This window comes from Simochromis diagramma, unplaced genomic scaffold (assembly GCF_900408965.1).
Source record: "Simochromis diagramma unplaced genomic scaffold, fSimDia1.1 OVJJ01000487.1, whole genome shotgun sequence".
In the NCBI taxonomy this organism is placed as follows: domain Eukaryota; kingdom Metazoa; phylum Chordata; class Actinopteri; order Cichliformes; family Cichlidae; genus Simochromis; species Simochromis diagramma.
The window spans coordinates 2,492,800-2,515,950 of record NW_024387305.1 but is presented as its reverse complement, the minus strand read 5'-3'; the positions used below and the strand labels follow the sequence as shown (position 1 = coordinate 2,515,950).

At 37.0% G+C, this 23,151-nt stretch overlaps 1 protein-coding gene across 1 annotated transcript; it reads right to left on the bottom strand.

Moving 5' to 3' along the window:
- Positions 1-11,759: 11,759 nt before the first annotated feature.
- On the bottom strand, positions 11,760-21,523 carry LOC120716891 (polymeric immunoglobulin receptor-like). Its single transcript, XM_040004587.1, has 11 exons — positions 21,455-21,523; positions 21,172-21,264; positions 17,541-17,591; positions 16,995-17,321; positions 16,267-16,587; positions 15,861-16,181; positions 15,439-15,738; positions 14,886-15,038; positions 14,527-14,628; positions 14,358-14,434; positions 11,760-12,982 (listed from the first exon to the last, which is right to left on the bottom strand). The coding sequence occupies exons 1-11, from the start codon at positions 21,489-21,491 to the stop codon at positions 12,821-12,823; spliced, it is 1,944 nt and encodes a 647-aa protein (XP_039860521.1). The 5' UTR covers positions 21,492-21,523; the 3' UTR covers positions 11,760-12,820.
- Between the last annotated feature and the right edge of the window lie 1,628 nt (positions 21,524-23,151).

Below are 23,151 nucleotides of genomic sequence, written 5' to 3'. Positions count from 1 at the left end.
AAGACACACAATAAATGGCACTGTTAATAGCACTGGCACTGTTATAAATTATGTCTCAAAAGAGCCATAATTTATAATAATAAAATTGACACCACAAAATGTTCAAAGTTGTAAAAATGCCTAACTAGTTAGATTTATGGTTTATTTTGGCGTTGTAAGCCATTTTTAATAAAAACTTGTCAAGTAGAATTAATTACATCCTACACACGTATGTAAGGCTGGCATAACCTTGGTCATAAACCTGTCAAAGATGACTGTAACTAAGGTGGATGATAAGGTCTGTGTAGAATGCCCAGAAAGTTATGTGATTCATGGGTTGTACTTCATGGAGGAGGAAAGGTACAAGGATCCTCAGTCAACATAAGTGAGGGTTCAGGAGGGCTCTCGCTCTTACTCTGTCAATCTTTTTTCAGCTTTTTTTCTTTTCCTCTGTTTTCTTTTTGTCTTCTTTTCTCTTTTTTCCTCTTTTTTCTCTCTCTGGCACTTTGTCTTCCACATATACATATGCGTAAGGCTCTACACCCCAGGGTCCCTTTGCTTTGTATTGATTTGCTGTTCTGTTTGTTGAGATGTTATGTTGTTTATATGACAAACCCCGTTATTTTTCAGAGGATGTTTTTGAGTGATTTGTCATTTTGCCTATATCATTTTTCTCATAACAGTTGTCCTTTTTTGTAATTCATCCCACATTTCTTCTATTTGGATACCATTATGGTTTAGAGTTAAAGGCTGTGGAAAATTGCCTCTTGCCTATGTGACTAAATCTATGGAATACTTAAACACCTTCAGCCTGAGGCAGTTTGTGACAAACCAACAGCTATCACATGCTAAACCCACTGCTACTCTTTAAATGGTCAAACTCATATGTCTCTGGAATCAGTCAGTTCTGTTTCTACAGTGATATTGATCCAGCAGGTAAAGATTGAAGAAATGTTTCATATCCAACAAGACAGCTTCTCCTTATAGTGAAGCCTTGCAGGGCCATTAGACAGGAATCAGTGTCTAGGTTACATAAAATGCTAATGTACACTGCAGAGTTTAGAACCCAAATACAGACACATGGAAATCTAATGCAAACGAGCCTTCATTTTGGGTGGTAAAAAATCCATAAACAGAAGAGTAAACAGGATCTAAAACTGGCTGGAAACACAGAGAGGGCATTAATAACACTGGGAAAACAAAGACAAAGGACAAGCAGGTCAAGGTCACTAGGGAAAGTGGACACAAGAAGATAACAGTAATTTTAGACGGTGAATCAGGAGGGGAAGTAAACTAAACACTGAGGCATTACAAATAAGAAACTATCAAATTATACACTATTTAACAATAACCATAACTAAATAGGGAAATATAAGCACATACAAGATACAGCCTTACATAGAAATTTAGGTTCACACTTCTCGAAACTGAGGGTCTCCATCTGTCTAACATGTGTGTTGTTTGAAGTTAGGGCTGCCATCACACCCAGAGTCAGAGATTCACACACCTCTCACTCTGTCTCACACATCGGTTTTCTTGCGAAACTGAAAAATAATTTCACAGTTTTAATGAAGTTATTAACTTTACTGTATAAACATGAAATCTTGCATTCTGTTCAGAGTAATGTCACAGGTCAACAGCAGCATGGTCGCTCTCCTATTCAGTTAGTAAACATGTTTACAGAGAGACATTATTTGTCGTGATGCAACTCTAATGATTCCCATTAATAATCCCAATGATCTTTGCACATTACCCAAATGTGCAAAGAATTTCCCCCATTTACAAGCTGTTTTGTTATTCAAAGATATGCGTATCTGTGTATTCAAAGAATAACATGAATATTATGATAATTGTAGTTTAATGCATCAAGTTCTGTTTCTTCCTAATTCATAAACATAGTGGACATTTGAAGATATCACATAGAACAGTGTGTGTAACATAAGCAACAACACAAATAACCTTATGAAAGAAGGTCAACAGAGACCAACAACTCATTTCGCTGCTCTAGTACATTTTAGCTCCTATTCTGTTCTTAGTGTTAAACAATGAATGTCATTTTCTTCTGATCACACTCCAGCCAACTGAACCAACATATCTATTTTCTCATTTTACTCACTTTCAATGTACAATTGAATTTTAGTTTGCTTTTATTTACCTGGTAACAATTTCAGCTTTATTTCAGTGTAGATAGTTTTCAAAGCTCTGGTCACCCCACACCAGTATTTCTAAGCATCGGTAGAATGAAGATCAGGGGTGGGAGTTTTGAAGACACTGTTACGTTATGATGAATTGCATATTTGTTTTTCACTAGATTTGCTGTCATAATAAGATCACAATCACTGCCACAGTGATTCTTACACAGGTACTTCTCTCAAGGTGCTTCTCATAATCCTTATCAAATGTATTGTAAAACTATTGAATTCACACACTTAAGAAGCAGAGTAAATCAAATATTTGATTAGAACTTTTTTTAATCCAAAAGGAAATTGGTGTGCCTTTTATATAGTCAGTGCAATTAAAAATAAAGTCACAGGATTCACTTTACACCAACTAAGCTATCACAGTGCAAATAGGCAGAAAGTGACACAGTGAATAAAATGAATGCATGAGGTGAGACGGTGAGATGGACTGTCCCCGAAGCTGAGGAGTTTTTTTTCCAGCATCCTCCTCTCTGACACACTACCTCAGCTACCTTTACCCCGCTTCTCCAGGAGACTGCACACACACACACACACGCACGCACACACACACGCACACACACACACACACACACACACACACACACACACACATATTTCTGTCATCTGGAAAGTCCATGATAGTTAGTCAGGAAAATCAAACCTACTATTTTAAACAACTTACTCTCTAAATAGCAATTTATGTTCTATCTCTAAAATGGGAGTTATTATTATTAATTTTATAAAGTTAGCTTTTAAAATTAACACACATGAAGAGAATCTGATAACAGTTCATGAGTAACAGGATTCTTTTCCAATACACTTATTTACAGTTTTTTCTGAATGCTTAAACCCTAACTGTGATTCCTGTAGCACAATCTCTAAAACTATTCAGACTTATAGCAAAACCACTCACTGAGTTTGCAAAACTAAAAGCACAAAAACTGCTTTGCACTCAGTTTGCAATTTTGTAACACACACTTTGCAAAACTGTAGGCACAATTCACTGCACAACACTCAATTACCAAATTTCCAACACACTCCTAGCAAAAGTATACACATGTATGGCTATCATTAACACTAATTTGCCAACTGTCTGGCACACTTTCACATGTGAAAACTTTTTTAGATAATTAGTTCACTTTGCAATCAGCCTAAGCACTATAATACAGGTAAGCTGTGTGTGCGGAGTACAATGGAGGGAGCAGAAAGAGTGAGAAGTAGAGGAGGCCGAGGAAGAGGACGTGGAGGTGAAGAAGTAGGATGAAGAGGACGACAAGGACAAGGAGGAAGACGAGGAGGGGGGAGAGGAAGATGAGGAGGGGGGAGAGGAAGGGTAGGAAGAGTAAGAAATAGAATTGCTGATGACATCAGAGCTACAATAGTGGACCATGCAATCAACCGTGGAATGACCCTGAGGGTAGCTGGCCAACGGGTCCAGCCTAACTCGAGCCGCTACACTGTAGCAAGTACCATAAGGACATCTTGAAATGAGAATCGGTTAGTACAGTCACTTCGCACAAAGATTTGTAGCACTGCCATATGCCAATGAGAAACACACCAATACCATTGATGTAAAAATACTGAAATTGTTACTTTACAGAATTGCTAGATGACCAGATGCTGGGGGCAGAGGAAGCATGTTCACTGCAGACCAAGTAAACCCATATAGTCATTATGGCGATTGCAAATAATCCTATACTTGGAAATAAACACTTGTGTTTGTTTTGATGTGTTTGAATAAACACCAGTACTTGAAGTTTGGATCCCTCTATGCTTATGGATCTATGACAGAAGTATGAGCTCAAACTGACATAGCCTACCTTGTGCACAGAGAAAGCAAAAGCCAGATGTGTTTTGTATTCATACCATCAGTGTGCAGTTGGCGCATTGTGTGCTTAGTAGATGATGGCTTGTGTGTACTGTTTGATACGGAAACACCATTTTTACGAAGGTGTGAAGAGTTAATCTAGCTGTGTTTGCTTTTGCAAGAGAACTACAATGTTTTGATTATTGGGTGACAGGTTTTCTTATTTGTGTGAAGAGTTTTGCAAAATTAGCCAATAGTTACAATAAATGTGCTTAAGCAATCAGAAAAAACTGTAAATACTCCACCACAATAACTGTATTCACTGCTACACAATCGCAGTGACATTGAAAGCTAAGGAAGGAAGTTTAATTTCCTGGCTCCTCTGAAGGATGTCCGTCTGCAACGGGCTGGAGGTGCTTTGAAAAACTGACCAGTTAAACAGTTTTGTGGACATGTGTTTTATTTTCTTTCTTTTTTCTTTGAATGCATCAGTAAAATATAATACTAAGCTAAACAAAAAATAATTCTACTGTTAAACTTAAAATTAATTCCATGCACTTTTTTTTTTGCTTTGCTTATTAATTCTCTTTACACTCATGTTGATAATTTATATTCTGGTTTTTCTACAATTTTATAAAAACAGCAGATTTTGTTATGAAAATCAAGCAAAAAACAAAACAGTCTTCTGCTGAAATTTTGTATCACGGTAGATTTTTTTTTTTTTTTCTGGTAAAGTTTTGATAGATACTTCATCTCCACCGATATCCTCATAGTGGCTACCAGTCATCTCAGCTTCTTGAGTTCCATTAAAAAAAAAAAAACAACACAATAAACAGAACTATGAGTGACATGTATTACAGACACTTGGGATTTCATGGAAACATTTTTGAATGTTCTATTGTAGCACTACAGCCAGTGTAGAATGTTTGTCATTGTATGTCATTGCATACAAGTGTATACCTCCACTACTGAGGGAAGATACACGTATGTCTCTCCAGACTTGTAATATATTTAAAGAAAACTGAAGAAAGTACAAACAGTTGATACTTCTTTAAATACAGAATCTAAAACACAAAGACTGAAATTATCAAAACAACAGCACATAAATTATGTATCCATGGTTCTCTAGTGTAAGTGCAGGCTGCTGGCCGATAGCCTCCCCTATGTGTCACAATAAAAGACTGCACTATGATATACTCATTCATCAACAATTAATGTCAGAAACCCACATAGAACTTAAACAAGGCCAGGGGAACACTTCTCTTGTACATAAGTTATTTTCTTGAATACATAATTCAAGTTTCCAATTGCAATTATATTGACCTTTGTGACTTTCAGCTGTTTGCCCACTGTCACAGAACGAGACTGAACCCATGCTATAGTGTGGACTTCATCAACATTCATACATCACTTTGCTATTTTCTCAGCATCAAAAATAAAAATGTATGGGCAATGACTCCAAATGGGAGACTTCATGAAATTCCAGTTGTGCTACATCACAAATAAATTTTACATATTAAATGCAACTAAAAATAAAAATCAGTCATTTATTTTATGCCCTATATTTATAATTAAGTGTATTAAAGAAACAAAACTCTATTAAGGCTTTAAACTTCTCTTACTCCACTTTCTGCTGCCCCCATCGCTTCCTCTGAGCTCTATAGCTTATTTTGGGTATTTCTGCTTGTGGCTTCATCACCTAAAAACAGAGCATTAGATTTGGTTACACTTTTTTGCATGCTTTTCCATATTTGAATGTAAGGATCTCTCTGTGTATATGAATGTAAATGATACCTTTAACTGTGGAACATCTGTACTTATAAAGAATAAACAGGACACACATCAGCAGGAGCACAGGGGTTACAACGTAAACCACATAGAGTGCTGGAGAAAAAAAACAGAACACTGTAAAAACATTTTTAAAGCAAGCATTTTCCAAAGCATTCAATTTTCACAGGCATAACAGCAGAACTGTGGGCTTAGTTTACATAATGGTTTCATTATCTTTTTATTAAAAGTTATGTGTATTTTAACTTAACTGTTGCATTGATGCACACATCCATACCTATTTGATTTTTAATTTGAATTAGATTTTTTTTTTTACATTAGCTTGAATTAAAGGCCCAGCATGCACTCAAAACCACATGTTAACCCTAATTATATTGTGGAAATGTACTTATTTTGCTATTACTGTTGTCATAGCATTTAGCAGCTAACTAACAGACACATATACTGTATCTTTAGCTTTACCTGGGTTATTTGTTTCCAGAGTTCCCAGAGTGTGCTGCAGAAAAACTGTAGGAGAAAGCAACTTTATTTCAACAATGACATTAAAAAAATGACCACGGCAACTCACACATCTGTGGGATTGCTCTGTTCTATGTTTCAGCCTATGATGTTGATGCCAACATGGCACGACTGAAGGGATATTTTGAATCCTACAAGAATCCCAAACTGTTGTTCCAGTCAACTGAATCAAACTAAAAATTAAAATATAGGAAAAAGGCACAACCACTGTCTAGATCAGCACTACTGTTGCAACGCAACCAGAAATACCGTCTTTGGTTCCTTGCTATACTTCTAGATGCTGAGAGCAAAGGTTTTGTTCTAGATTTCATGGTGCCAAAAAGTCCTTCACAATTGTTTTCCTGATACTGTAGCAAAGAGAAGTGTACAGGAAGTGTACAGTACACAGTGATATGACCCTCAAAGTTGACACAGTTTTCAACACAACTTATTCATATTCAATAAACCTGTGCATATTGTGTTGATAAAACATGACTGACACATGTTTAGATGAAGTAAGTTGAGCTCTTGGAATTTTTTGATCCTTCACAATTTTGTCACTTTATTCCAACCTTATTCAATAACTTTTACCCCATTCATTAATTTTCACTTGGTCACTTAAATACTACATGTTGTCTTCATATTACATAATGTTCAACAAAGTCTAGAGTCTGGTTAACATAAAAATTTAATGGGTTTACAACAACTTCTATCTTCCTTTATCTGGATTGCAGGGGGGCTGGGCCATAACCTGGAAGTGATAGGGTAAGAGGCAGGGTACACTCTGGAGAGCTTGCTAGTCTATCACATGGAGACAAACAATCATTTGCACTCACATTCACGCTTATGGATTATTTAGAATCACCAATTAATCTATCTCTAATAACTGCATGACTTTTAACTGTGGGAGGAAACCAGAATACCCAGAGGGAACAAACTGCACACTAGCAAGATTGTGGATTTGAACCCAGAACCTTCTTGTTTGAGGCAACAGCACTAACCATCATGCCACAAGCTGTCAATTGAGGCTTAACAAAAGTAGGAAAGCTATGAATTACAAGGCTTGATGCAGAATTTTCTGTACACTATTGTCCTTGACAGGTTAAACCATAATAAATAGCGATAGCATACACGTGGTGTGTGTGTAGTTTTCTGTCTTTCATAACTCCAGTGATTTTCCTGCAGTTTGAAATCTTGTGTGATCTTGTGAATTTCGTGAGTCCGGGCAACTAACCACTCTTACTAGATCCTATCATGTCATCTCAACAAGAACAAATTAAGTTGTTGAATTTCAAACAGATCCTACATGATTTAATTACGTTCACCATAGAAACATGAAATTATTACAAGGTAGACTTTTGTAAATGTGACAACCACCCAATTTTATGTTTTTCAATGTATATATATATATATATATTTAAAATTCCACAGTTTTACTCCTCATTACATCAATCGTCAGATATTGAAACAAAAAATTGTTCAAAAATAAATTCTACGCCGAGTGTGACATTCAGAGTGTTTATGGAGTTTAAAGATGCTTTTCTGCCCAAAAAATGTAATGTAGCTGTCGCTTGTACTCAAGATGTTATGAGAGTTTATAAATGACGAAGAAATAAGGCTATTAAAAGGCAAAAAAAGTGCAATGATAGCCTTTTCATTGTATAAAGACATGAACGACTAGCAAAAATGACTTACAATTTTGAACATATGGAATAGGAATTGACTGCTAAAGAGCAAACAATATGAATGTTAATAGTTAATTCAGCAAAACTAATTTTCTGTAATTGTAAACAAATATGGTTTAAAACAGCGCTTATGTTGCTGCCATAGTGTAACTAGGGTTTAGAACAGTAACCTTAATCAGTACATCACAGAGTCTGTGGCATCACTACTTTGAAAGTGACCATTCACACTAGGATCCCTCATACTTTGGCCTCCACTCTTCAAACTATATAAAGCTAGCTGATTGGAGAAGCCAGGATTCAGCTTCAAAAGCAGAGTTACCTGCAACTGTGTGAATCTGCAAACAGATGACTTCTTGCATACGTGGTTGCTGAGTTCTTAGCACTGATTTTGAATTTACATGCAAAGAATTTAATTCACAAGTGGCAGTGAATACCTGTTCCAACAATTATTATTTCAGAGTGATTTACCAGCAGCGGTAAGTTTGTGGTTCGACAACTGAACTGATCTCAAGTAAGAACATAGCATACAAATCTATTCATTACATTATCCCGTATAAAAGTGTCCAACTCACCCGACAGCTCCATCTTGGTGTAGTTTCCAATTTTCCACTGTGAATCTGACCCACACCAGTATGTCCCAGCATCAGCTGCTTCCAGCTCTGCAATCATCACCAAGAAAGAGCTGGAAGAAACATTATCATGGACAGTGAACCTGCTTTGATTGGTCATGTCCATGCAGCTGTTGTGCTGGTCTCCCTTACAGAGGAACTTCCTGTTATCCCGGTGTTGTGGAGAATAAGGACACTGCAAAGTTAGTGGCTGCCCCACAGTACCATTTATTTTAGTTGATTTGACACAGCAGAACTCTGTATAAATGAAAGAAAAAGATTATTTCAGAATTATCAAATATTCAACTGATGTAATTAAATACACTGTAGCTTTGACTGCTCACCTTCAACTTCCAACAGAACTGCAGAGAAAACATCCAAGTCAGAGTTTCTTTGGACACCACAAAGGTAATACCCTGAATCCTCTTGGCTCAAACTGGTGATGTTCACTGTAAATTTTTTTAACATTTTATCATCATCAAGTATGAATCGTCCATTTTCCTTGTTGTCAGAGGTGATTAGTGCCTGCTGAAGACATGTGGAGGGCCGGTTTCCTCTGCAGATGTACTTCAGGCTGTTGTGGTACTGACGCTCATACGGACAACTAATGGATACTGAATATCCCTGATAATTCAGAATTTTGGTCACAGTATCACAGCAGCGGTCTGTCAACAGGGGTAAAAGCATCAGAAGACATGTTACACAAACAGCTGTATATAAAACTTAAGGATTTTATATTCAACTCAATGAGGAAGTTTACATTTCTAAACTTGTGACAGTTTTCCATCATTTGATGCTCATATAGTGGTTTAAATTTTACAGCAGAGAAACAGATAATGCTGAACAAACAGATACTATCTATGAATTCCTTATCTTTAACTGTAACTCCTGAATCCCTGTAACTCGCCGTAACTCGCTTTCAGTGTGCAACAGAATTTGACCAAGTTTTTGTTTACCTTTTACTAGTTTCAGCTCGACTTCAGTGTAGACATCTTTCAAAAATTTTTTTCACTCCACACCAGTATTTCCCGGCATCCATGGAACGAAGATCAGAGATGGTCGTTGTGAAGATTCGTGCTATTTTGTCATCATGGATCATGTATTTATATTTCACTGGGTTTGTTGTTGTAATAAGAACATCACCCCTGCCACAACTGTTCTTACAGAGGTACTTCTCATATGATTCATAACCCAGATCATAAGAGCAGGAAATTTTAACCTCTCTTCTCAGATATCCAGTGACATTGAGCACCCCTACTGCACTGGTCGCACATCTCAGAGAAACTAGAAAGATAATGTGAAAACAACAAAATAATTTAAATTTTGTCATGTCAGCTGTCGTGATAGCAATGCTATTGTTGTATAAAGACATTACCAAGAACAATACCAGGGTGTGTCATACAGCTCCTCAGTACTAAAAAAGTAAAACGTACCATTCAAACTACATCTGTTGTTAATCTTTATATATTTACTCATTTAAAGGACTTACTGCAGAGGATGAAAAGCAGGTTTTGAAGGCTCCACATCTTTGCGTTGCACACAATATTATGCACACAATAGGAGTCCCTTCTTGCCACAGGAGTTTGAAAGGAGGGGTGGAATTCGACCTTTAACACAGAGGAGGTAGAGCATTCTTACTTGGGCTTTCCCTAAAAGTAATTAGCAGTCATTTTTGAAACAGCTGACACATATCCTCTTATGGTAGAGGAAGTATTCAAACGTTTTACATAAACATCACTGTTAAAAAAAGTGAAACAGCTACATTGCATGAAATTAATTTTGTATATCTGAGAAACATTTGTGTTTGAAGATTATTGTGCTGTGTTCTCAGTTCATTAATTTCCTGGTTTGTTAATATTCAGAAAACAATCTTAAAAGTGACCATTACACCTGTCTCATTGTCATTCACGCGTTCTCTCTTGCCTCTACTCACTTCCATTTGTCTCCTTTTCAGTGCATTTATTTTTTAAGGCAAGCTTCTTATCTGTAAAACTCTCTGTGAAAAAACAAAAAACATACCTTGTATTCCAAAGTTTTGTAAATTCAGGTCGACTTGCAGACTAGGTTTTACTCGTTCCACATGCACTTGTGGACACTCTTATGTTTGAGCATGAAATTAGTTATAGGAAAAATGTGGTTTCAGCTAACTTTTATTTATTGCACAGAAGTCCAATAACAGCACACTGCTCAGGTTTAGATCAGGGAGTCTTTCTCTTTCATGCCCCTCCAGGTTTTCTTAATTGTTCATGTGAGAGTTAAAGTCTCCTTGTAAGATGACAGAGTCCCCACACGAAGTAAATTCAAGAGGTCTGGGTATTCTGAACTGTCAGCTGTTGCCTGCCGCCTCTCACAAAGGGCAACTCCAGATTTGAACAGAATCCAGGCCCTCTCCTAGAGACTGGTTCAAGAGCTCAAGCTGTGTGTTGAAGTGAGCTGAACTATATCTAGCCAGGATCAGGTTCATTATTGTTATTGTTTATTTATTTTTCATAAAAAATTCCAATAGTGTTATCAGAGTTTGCCAGTTTACATAGTTTAAAGCTCATTAGCTCCTCACCATGTAGTGCCATAGTCTTTAAATAACTAGGGGGAAAAAATCCATCCATCCATTTTCTTATCCAGTTCAGGGTCTGGAATGTATCCTAGATGTCATAGGCCAAAAGGCAGGGTAAACCGTAGCGTGTCTTTGAAGTATGGGAAGAATCCAGAGAGAACCCATACAAGGTTGGAAACAGCATTCAAACTCCACACAGAAAGTAACTTTTGGTAACTTTTCTACATATTTTTTCTGACTTTTTTTTGACAATTCATCAGCTGTTTCTTTCAAAACAGACCTCTTCAGCACATTTTGCTATGTAGCACAACTAGTACAAGACGTCTGTACTCAAGGTCTGGTGAGTAAAATTAAACATTATTTACTCTGTGATTAGCAGGTAGGTGTGACTGTGAGCTGCAACCTTGCAGTTTTGGGATGTAGTATGCTGAGCAAACTCGTTAATGTTGGCTGATAACTTGTCAGAGTGAAGGACTGAATGCTACAACAACTTGCGTCAACATTTCCACAAATTCAGAGATTACTTCTTCACTCACAAATAGATTTAAGCAGTCTCACCAGTGATATATGCTAATATCCAAGAGAAGAGGGTATTTGAAGTGATAAAACAGCACCAGCAGAGTGCTCACAGTGACACATTAACAAGTGACACTGAAAGTGTAACTTTTGAAAAAAAATATTTAATTTTCTTCAGAGGAGGTGGAAAAAAAATAAAGTTCATGATGTTAGTCAAGCAGCAACAAATTCTCTACAAATCTGAAAAGGTTGGATTAGTTTGAGTAACTGATCAGGTCAAGAGTTTTGTGGATTTTTCTGTTCCTTTTCTTTCGGTGTATTTTTTTTTTACTTTACATATCTCGGGAATATAGTGCTATGCTCTTGTTTACTAAGGCAAAAGGCTAATTTATGTCAACTAATAATATGAAGTAATAATAAATGTACAATAATAATAAAAATATAATAATGTTATTATAAATTTAAGCTAAATACAGCATTACCATGTTAATAAAATAAAAGCACTGCACCTGGTAATTTTCAGTTGCAACAAACAGAAAAAAAAATTACGTGAAAATTGCAATTAGTAAACATAACTTTTTAACATTTCACTGCTCGATTTCTGCCCAAATATCTGGAACTGAAGGACTCTGACAATGTGGCAATTTACATTAAAATAGGGCAAAAATAAACAAAAGATTTAAAAATGACTGTTCTATAAAACTTATTACTAAATGGTCCAACACTGGAATTCATTTTGCTTTGCTTATTTATTTACTTTGCACTTGTGTTAGTTGTTTGCATTTGAATTCAATTTCATGAAAAGACTGCAGATTGCTGTTAACACTAAGCAATAAAAGTTAAAGCTAATAGCAAAAGAGTAAGAAGTGATGATAAAACAGAAAACACAACAAAGTTTCACTGAGAAAATAAGACGGCTGGATCACTGTATGTTAAGATGTGTTGTGTAACTGTTAATGATCAATCAAGTAGATTAATCTCTATACAGGTAAGACCAACGGTTTGACCTCATATTAACACTCTGTTTATTTTATGTCTGTGAAGGTTCATCCATGTCATTGCAGTCTAAGGAGCTGGAAAGAAAAGCATCTGGAAGTTTGTTGAACATGTTTTATCTCTCATCAGAGAAGCATCTTCAGTTCTAAGAGCAATTGGTGGAATTCTCTAAAGTCCAGACATGTTTCTTTCCAAACTCCTTAGACTGTTTATTTTCTATTGGCTTTGTGGAAATTTTCATTACAGTAGATGTCTTCAAATATTGTGAAGTTTTCATAGTCTTGTTCTTCATCTTCATATTGGGCACAGGCACTCTGTTGTTTGGAGGTCTGCTTCTTCGAGTACATCACAACTTCTTGGTTTCCATAAATCTATTCAGACACCAGTTAACACACACAATGTTAGTTATGTATTTTGGAATCTATTATGAACCAAAGATTTTAAAAAGTATTTTCCTGCATTCAAACTAAAGTTGCCTTTTTAATGCAAGTTTCCACCAATGAGTATAACAATGACGATACGCTCATGATTACACACACACAGGCAAGCTTATATATCTCAACTTACATTTACTCAAGTGCCTTGAGGTGTGACTACTTTTGTGATTTTGTTTTATAATAAACTCAATTGAAATTAGTGCAAATAAGTTGCATGGTGCCAGACATTTTTCATTGTTGAGGTGTAGCAGGATTGCTCCGAGCCCAACTTGAATTACTGAACTCCGCACATACCTCTAAAGGAGAAGGCAGCAAGACTTCATTTTCCACCACATTTACTTGTCATCTCATTCTTTCAGTCACTACCCAGTGTTGCAGTCACTGATGTAAATCGGTTTAAATGACTGACTAAAAGTGGTTTCACTTGTTCTTGATTTACGGTATTGAGAAATGGTTAGAAAAGTTTTATGGCATATGATATGTCAGTGCTCACTGATTTTAATTTGTCTTTAACTTTAAAGGTTTTTCCATTATATTGGTTGACTATTCACATAATTAGAGTTTTTTTTATTCTTGAGTTAGTCTGTTAAGCCCCAGGGATGTTTCTGAGGTTCCTGTTTAAAAATCACATTCCAATGGTGAATTGACCATTTCTCTGCAAATACAAACTCTGTAAACAATCTTGGTATCAAAAGAAAGCTAAAAAATTATACAGAAGTTTTTCCAGGCCTGGTCTTTTATAGCATATAACTCCCTAAAAATATGCTGCAGTAGATTAAAAACTGAAGGAACCCACGAATCAATATATGGACATTACCTGGGCAAAGATTGCTCTGATATTGCTTCACCTCAGCAATATCAGAGTTACAGAGGTTTTATGAGGGACATAGCTGAAGGTTTTGTAGTTTGGCAGAATTTTGCCTAATCTGTGAAATTTTAAATTTCTTCAGCATTGAATAGCAGAAATAAGGCTTTGTCAGAGGTCATTTTTGGAGAAAAATAATTAAATAATTAAAAATGGTGTGTAATAAGCAAGCAAAAAGGCAGAAAATAGAGACTTTTGATGGGAAACTGTTCTCAAAGTACACAGAGAGCTCTGCAGCAAGTGTGATTCTATCGTGGTTGAAGCAACATACCAATTTAGAAAAATTACAAGTCTGGGCCTTTTTAAACAAAACATAAATTATAAATGACTCAAGACTTTTGCACTGTATTGTATTAAACACAAGAATTGTTTTTTGCATAATCCAATATGTTTATGGTGAGACATGTTATAGATATAACACACTTTGTACTTTAGTTTTCTTACATTACTTTCCATTGCACCCATCACTTCCTCTAAACCTTCTGCCTTGGGTGCATTTCTGTCCACTGTGGTTTCATCTTCTGAAAACACACAGCAGAAAACATGGTTATGCTCTTTTTGCATGCACTTTTGAGTGGATGACTTTGTGCATGTGTATGAATGTAAAATATACCTTTTACTTTGTGATGTTTCCACTTGTAAACTACAACCACAAGGATGCCTATCAATGACAGCAGAACAGGGGGAACGGCAAAAAGAACATAAAGTGTTGAATCTGAAAAAGAGAAACCAAAACAGAATGCACTAAAAATAAAAACTTCCTTTTTATGCATCTAAGGACACATAGCAGAACTGTGGGTTTCGATTACATTTGTATTAATAGTTACAGCTGTTGACTACTGGTGCACACACCCATAGCTGTTTTTGCACGTAGCCATGAAAAAGTAAAGGTAACCATAGCTTACGGAGTGACAACATCTCAAAACATTAAATACCAGGGGTACTGAAAAACCAGTATTGTATATACTGTACCTTTAATAGGTTGACTAGGTGTTTGTTTTTGAGTTTTTCCAAGAGCTTTCATTGTTGAAGTTATAGATTTAACAAGATTTTCCACTGTTGGAGGTACAGTTTTTCCAGGAGGTTTTACTGTAGAAGGTACAGTGCTGGTATGCTGCAGAAAGACTGTTGGAGAAAAAAACCCTCTTAGTTCTCTTAGAAACTTTATTTTAACACAAGAATCACGTTTTAGTAGAATGACTAGTGCAGAGGGTCCTACCCTAAAAATCTTAAACTATTCACACAACTGAAATTAGATTATTAATTAATGACTTAATTAATTAATTTAGTCATTTATGTAGCAAACCATCCAGTAAAGAAGATTAAAAAAAAACTGGCCTCTAGTTCTGTTTGGCATATATTCTGTGCTTTGTGTGAAACACTATGAGGGCAGAGTTGTCATAATTCTATCACACTACAAACAACTGAATCACCAGCCGCAGTGTATGCTTTAACAGTGGTGTAAAAAAAGCATGTAACTCATAGCTCTGTCTATTTTTCCTTTATTAAAATGTGTTCATCTCACCGACTGACAGCTGAATCTTGGTGTAGTTTCCAACTCTCCACTGTGAGTCTGACCCACACCAGTATGTCCCAGCATCTGCTTCTTCTAGCTTTGTGATCGTCACTGAGAAAGAGTTGGAATAAATACCGCCTTGTAGTGCGAATCTGCTTTTACTCATCACCATGTCTCTGCAACTGTTGCGGTGGTCTCCCTTGCAGAGGAACTTCCTGTTATCCCGATGTTGTGAAGGATAAGGGCACTGCAGAGTTAGTGGCTGTCCCACAGTACCTGTTATTTCAGTTGATGTGACACAGCACCACTCTGTCAGATGGAAAGAGAAAAACTATTAAAGACTCATAAAATATTCAACCTTTTTAAAGAGTCTTTTCGAAGAAAGTGTTTTGTTCTGGTTGGTATAATGAGATATTACTATGACCTCTCACCTTTGACTTGTAGCTCAACAGCAGAGAAAACATCATGGTCAGAGTTTGTTTGAACACCACAAAGGTAATGCCCTGAATCACTTTGGGTCAAGCTGCTAATTGTCACTGTGAATATTCTTGACATTTTTACATCATTAAGTCTGAAGCGACCATTTTCTCTGTTGTTAGAGGTGATTAGTGCATCCTGCAGACATGTGGAGGGCTGGTTTCCTCTGCAGATGTACTTCAGGCTGTTCTGGTACTGATTCTCATAAGGACAATTGATGGACTCAGAGTATCCCTCATAACTTTCAATATTGGTCACAGTATCACAGCAGTGGTCTGTCAAAAAGATAATTTTATTAATTTTACAGAAAGCAGTGTTTTCTGTCAGTTGATATAATGAGATGTTACTATGAATGCTCACCTTTAACTTTCAGCTCAAAAGCACAGAAAAGATGCAGGTCAGAGTTTCTTTGGATGCCACAGAGGTAACGCCCTGAATCACTTTGGGTCAAACTGCTAATCTTTGTTGTGAATTTTGTTGACATATTTTCATCATTAAGTCTGAATCGTCCATTTTCTTTGTTGTAAGAGGTGATTAGTGCCTGTTGCAGACACATGGAGGGCCGTGTTCCTCTGCAGATGTACTTCAGGTTGTTCTGGTACCTTGACTCATACGGACAACTGAAGGACACTGAATATCCTGCATAACTTTCAATTTTTGTCACACTGTTACAGCAGCTGTCTGTCAAAAAGATAAATAGCATCACAAGACACGCTACAACCATAGAATAGAGATATGATGTTTTATTTATTTAGCTTGCTGCAACAAAATTGTAATGATCTTAAGAAAATCTTAACCAACTGAAACATTTATAATGACTAAAACTGAGGTGCATCAGTAGGTGATATTTTTAGCAGTAAACGCAAGTAATGTTTTATCAGTCATGTTTTTATGTGTTGTTACCTTGTAACCTTTACAGTAACACATGGTTTATATACACAAATTTCACTTGAATTCAACAAATAATTACTTTTTGGTAAGTCTTCATTTTCCTTTAATAGTATGTTGATTCTATAGCAGAAATAGCAGGTAAAAGCAGTAGATTTAACTTTCTTTTTTAAATTCAGTTTGTCCATGTGTTTATTTACCTGGTACCAATTCCAGCTTAACTTCAGTGTAGATATCTTTCCAATTTCTGGTCACTCCACACCAGTATTTCCCAGCATCCGTGGAATGAAGATCAGAGATGGTCGTTGTGAAGATTCGTGCCGTTTTGTCATCATGGATCCTGTGTTTGTTTTTCACTGGGTTTGATGTTGTAATAAGAACATCGCCACTACCACAGTCATTCCTACACAGATACTTTTGATAAGATTGATAACCCGGACCGTAAGAGCAGGAAATTTTAACCTCACTCCCCAGATATCCAGTCACATGGATCACCCCCACTGCACTGGTCACACATATCAGAGCAACTGTAAAGAAAAGACAGGATAACATATATTTATTTAATTTTATTTTTTTTTTATCATCTCGGCATTCATATTAGCAATGCTATTGCTATATAATTAAAATACCAAAATGAACAGAAGACGTGGCATTCAGCTCTGCACTGCAAAAAATATTTACACATTTAATCTAGATTTACCTTTAATCGCCATCTTTTTACTTATGTACTTATTTAAACAACTTACTGCAGATGGTTAACAGGAAATTCTGAAGGCTCCACATCTTTGCTTGGAAACCTGACAGGAAATAAAGTCAAAATGTGACACCCACAGTTTGAAATATCCACATCTTGGCAATTATTAAGCTTTTTACTTCTGCATTTAGATAAACACACACACACACACACACACACACAAGGCGGCACAAGACACCGGAAACCACAAAGAATAACCAAGCAACAACACAGCAGCAGCGTAGGCCTAACAGCTGCTCCTTATAAGGAACCTCTGATTAGAAAGCTAGGGAAAGGGTGAATAACTAATCAGAGAAAAACATGTTCTTAGAGTGGCTGAATCTGGCCTGTGTACATGTGTGTCTACCAACCAGAATGTGGAAATCAAGGGATGCTACTGATGGGGCATGCCTTGTTCGAGACTGTTTGCCTGGTTCGAAAGTGTTGCTGGAAGCCGTGGAATCAGAGGGCCAGGACCTCTGCTCCGGACTTCCACCCGATCCACACTGCACCGGACCCTAGACCCCTCCTGTGGGCAGAGGGTAAATCCATGGAGCTTTCTTTGGGCTAAGCTTGGCCAGGTTAAATGGGCCATTTTTTATTTTTGTTATAGGGGTTGTCAGTATTTGTCTGACAACCCCTGTGACAACCCCTATGTCTGTTTGCCTTGGGAGGGCCTACCTTGGCCAAATTGCTCCAGACAGCACATCTCTTGTAATAACTAGAAAACACAAATCCCTCTGATGTGATAAGGTGGCGACTCACAGAGATGGCCTGAGGGTTTCATCTATGCTTTGTGTAGATGATGTCGGTCTGTTGGATTCATTAGGTTATGACCTCCTTCTACTGGAGCAGTTAAAGTCTCCTTGTAAGATGACAGAGTCCCCACACAAAGTAAATTCAAGAGGTCTGGGTATTCTGAACTGTCAGCTGTTGCCTGCCGCCTCTCACAAAGGGCAACTCCAGATTTGAACAGAATCCAGGCCCTCTCCTAGAGACTGGTTCAAGAGCTCAAGCTGTGTGTTGAAGTGAGCTGAACTATATCTAGCCCGGATCAGGTTCATTATTGTTATTGTTTATTTATTTTTCATAAAAAATTCCAATAGTGTTATCAGAGTTTGCCAGTTTACATAGTTTAAAGCTCATTAGCTCCTCACCATGTAGTGCCATAGTCTTTAAATAACTAGGGGGAAAAATCCATCCATCCATTTTCTTATCCAGTTCAGGGTCTGGAATGTATCCTAGATGTCATAGGCCAAAGGGCAGGGTAAACCGTAGCGTGTCTTTGAACTGTGGGAAGAATCCAGAGAGAACCCATACAAGGTTGGAAACAGCATTCAAACTCCACACAGAAAGTAACTTTTGGTAACTTTTCTACATATTTTTTCTGACTTTTTTTTGACAATTCATCAGCTGTTTCTTTCAAAACAGACCTCTTCAGCACATTTTGCTATGTAGCACAACTAGTACAAGACGTCTGTACTCAAGGTCTGGTGAGTAAAATTAAACATTATTTACTCTGTGATTAGCAGGTAGGTGTGACTGTGAGCTGCAACCTTGCAGTTTTGGGATGTAGTATGCTGAGCAAACTCGTTAATGTTGGCTGATAACTTGTCAGAGTGAAGGACTGAATGCTACAACAACTTGTGTCAACATTTCCACAAATTCAGAGATTACTTCTTCACTCACAAATAGATTTAAGCAGTCTCACCAGTGATATATGCTAATATCCAAGAGAAGAGGGTATTTGAAGTGATAAAACAGCACCAGCAGAGTGCTCACAGTGACACATTAACAAGTGACACTGAAAGTGTAACTTTTGAAAAAAATGTTTAATTTTCTTCAGAGGAGGTGGAAAAAAATAAAGTTCATGATGTTAGTCAAGCAGCAACAAATTCTCTACAAATTCGAAAAGGTTGGATTAGTTTGAGTAACTGATCAGGTCAAGAGTTTTGTGGATTTTTCTGTTCCTTTTCTTTCGGTGTATTTTATTTTTACTTTACATATCTCGGGAATATAGTGCTATGCTCTTGTTTACTAAGGCAAAAGGCTAATTTATGTCAACTAATGATATGAAGTAATAATAAATGTACAATAATAATAAAATATAATAATGTTATTATAAGTTTAAGCTAAATACAGCATTACCATGTTAATAAAATAAAAGCACTGCACCTGGTAATTTTCAGTTGCAACAAACAGAAAGAAAAATTACATGAAAATTGCAATTAGTAAACATAACTTTTTAACATTTCACTGCTCGATTTCTGCCCAAATATCTGGAACTGAAGGACTCTGACAATGTGGCAATTTACATTAAAATAGGGCAAAAATAAACAAAAGATTTAAAAATGACTGTTCTATAAAACTTATTACTAAATGGTCCAACACTGGAATTCATTTTGCTTTGCTTATTTATTTACTTTGCACTTGTGTTAGTTGTTTGCATTTGAGTTCAATTTCATGAAAAGACTGCAGATTGCTGTTAACACTAAGCAATAAAAGTTAAAGCTAATAGCAAAAGAGTAAGAAGTGATGATAAAACAGAAAACACAAAGTTTCACTGAGAAAATAAGACGGCTGGATCACTGTATGTTAAGATTTGTTGTGTAACTTAATTTTACAGAAAGCAGTGTTTTCTGTCAGCTGATAAAATGAGACGTTACTATGAATGCTCACCTTTAACTTTCAGCTCAAAAGCATAGAAACGATGCAGGTCAGAGTTTCTTTGGATGCCACAGAGGTAACGCCCTGAATCACTTTGGGTCAAACTGCTAATCTTTGTTGTGAATTGTGTTAACATATTGTCATCATCAAGTCTGAATCGTCCATTTTCTTTGTTGTAAGAGGTGATTAGTGCCTGTTGCAGACACATGGAGGGCCATGTTCTTCTGCAGATGTACTTCAGGTTGTTCTGGTACCTTGACTCATATGGACAACTGAAGGACACTGAATATCCTGCATAACTTTCAATTTTTGTCACACTGTTACAGCAGCTGTCTGTCAAAAAGATAAATAGCATCACAAGACACGCTACAACCATAGAATAGAGATATGATGTTTTATTTATTTAGCTTGCTGCAACAAAATTGTAATGATCTTAAGAAAATCTTAACCAACTGAAACATTTATAATGACTAAAACTGAGGTGCATCAGTAGGTGATATTTTTAGCAGTAAACGCAAGTAATGTTTTATCAGTCATGTTTTTATGTGTTGTTACCTTGTAACCTTTACAGTAACACATGGTTTATATACACAAATTTCACTTGAATTCAACAAATAATTACTTTTTGGTAAGTCTTCATTTTCCTTTAATAGTATGCTGATTCTATAGCAGAAATAGCAGGTAAAAGCAGTAGATTTAACTTTCTTTTTTAAATTCAGTTTGTCCATGTGTTTATTTACCTGGTACCAATTCCAGCTCAACTTCAGTGTAGATATCTTTCCAATTTCTGCTCACTCCACACCAGTATTTCCCAGCATCCGTGGAATGAAGATCAGAGATGGTCGTTTTGAAGATTCATGCTGTTTTGTCATCATTGATCCTGTATTTGTTTTTCCGTGATTCAGATGTTTTAATAAGAACATCATCATCGCTGCCACAATCGTTCTTACACAGATACTTCTCATAAGACTCGTAACCTTTATCATAGGAGCAGGAAATTTCAACCTTACTCCCCATATACCCAGTCACATGGATCACCCCTACTGCACTGGACACACATATCAGAGCAACTGTAAAGAAAAGACAGTATAAAAAATATTTCATTTATTTTGTCATTTCAGCACTCATACTAGCATTGCTACTAATGAAAATACCAAAATCAACAAAAGGTGTGGCACTGCAAATAAATATTTATACGTTTGATCTAGATTTACCTTTAATCTTCATCTATTTACTTATTTAGTCATTTAAACAACTTACTACAAATGGTAAACAGCAGGTTTTGAAGGCTCCACATCTTTGCTTTGCTTCGTAGAAATAGAAATTTGACAGGAAATAAACTGAAAATGTGACGCCCACAATTTGTATATTCACATCTAGGTAATGTTTAAAGGGTTTTACCTTGAAGATTTTTTTATGATGGTGTGTGTTTCAATACTAAACACAAATGAAAAAAATAAATAAGAAAATAACAAAAAAAAAACCTCGTAATTCTATTTTTTAATCAATAAATATGCACAGAGTATTTTTTGTGTAAACAATAATAAAGAAGTCTGGATCACAAGACAGTGAAAATGTTGAGCAACAGCGGTACATTGCTGTGAATCTCGTATAGTGGTAAATGTGTTGTTGCTTTAATGATATTGTAATGCTGTGAAAAGTGAGAAACTGCACTGGCATTTACATGTTGTCTATAGTTGTTTACATGTATCATATCACTAACATTCATGTCCCCCAACTCGACCCTGTCTGAACTCTCCCCGTCACCTCTCCTGTGGACTGTCCTTTGCTTTAGATGGTTGATTGCAGGTATTTAAATTCATCTACCCACACTACCTCTGGTCCTTGCAGCTTCACTGTTACAACTCTCTCACTCTTGTTTTCACACACATCCTGTTTTGCTTCGACTGTCTTTCATTTGTCTTTTTTTGGGAGCCTGCCTTGACTTTTGCAGACTGTCTTCCGTTGGCTCCCTTCTTTCATTACAGATGACTCACAAAGTCATCTGCAAACATCTTAGTCCACAGATATTCCTGCCTGACCTCATCTGTCATCCTGTTCATCACCATTGCAAACAAGACGGGGCTCAGAGCCAACCACTAATGTGATCCCACTCCCAATGTCACTGCTACTGCAAACCCCACCACTGTTTCACTGTCCTCACACATGTCTTCAACCATGTGCACATACGTCTCTGCCACTCCTGATTTCCTCATGCAGTACCACAGTTTCTCTGTTAGCACCCTATTATAGCCTATACCCCCTAATGAATACAGATGCAGTGGTCGGGAATCGAACCGACCTGAAAGCGTGTAGTGTCACCACTATGCTATCCAGCTGATTTCACACCTGCGGGCAGTCTATCCTTTAAGCTCGGGTCCTCTACCAGAGGCCTGGGAGCTGGAGGGTCCTGCGCAGTATCTTAGCTGTTCCAAGGACTGTGGTCTTGTGGACAGAGATCTCGGATGTTGTTCCTGGGATCTGCTGGAGCCACTTGCCTAGCTTGGGAGTCACTGCACCTAGTGCTCCGATTACAACTGGGACCACCGTTACCTTCACCCTCCACATCATTTCCAGCTCTTCTCTGAGCCCTTGGTACTTCTCAAGTACTTCTTTTCGTGTTCCTTCTACCTGATGTTGCTATCATTCAGTATCTCTACATCTATCACTACGGACGTCTTCTTCTGCTTGTCTACCCCCACTATATTCGGTTGGTTAGCCGCCACCATATTGTCCAGCTGTATCTGGGAGTCCCACAGGATCTTAGCTCGGACACCACCTAGGGTGGTGGAGAATGGCCAAGCTAAGATCCTGTGCTCGAGAACATGTGGTGGGTGAAGTTAACAGTGTTCACAGTGGTAATTAAAGCACTCGGTGCAGTTACCCCCAAGCGAGGTGAGCGGCTCCAGCAGATCCCAGGAACAACATAAGAGATCTTTGTCCAGAAGAGTGCAGTT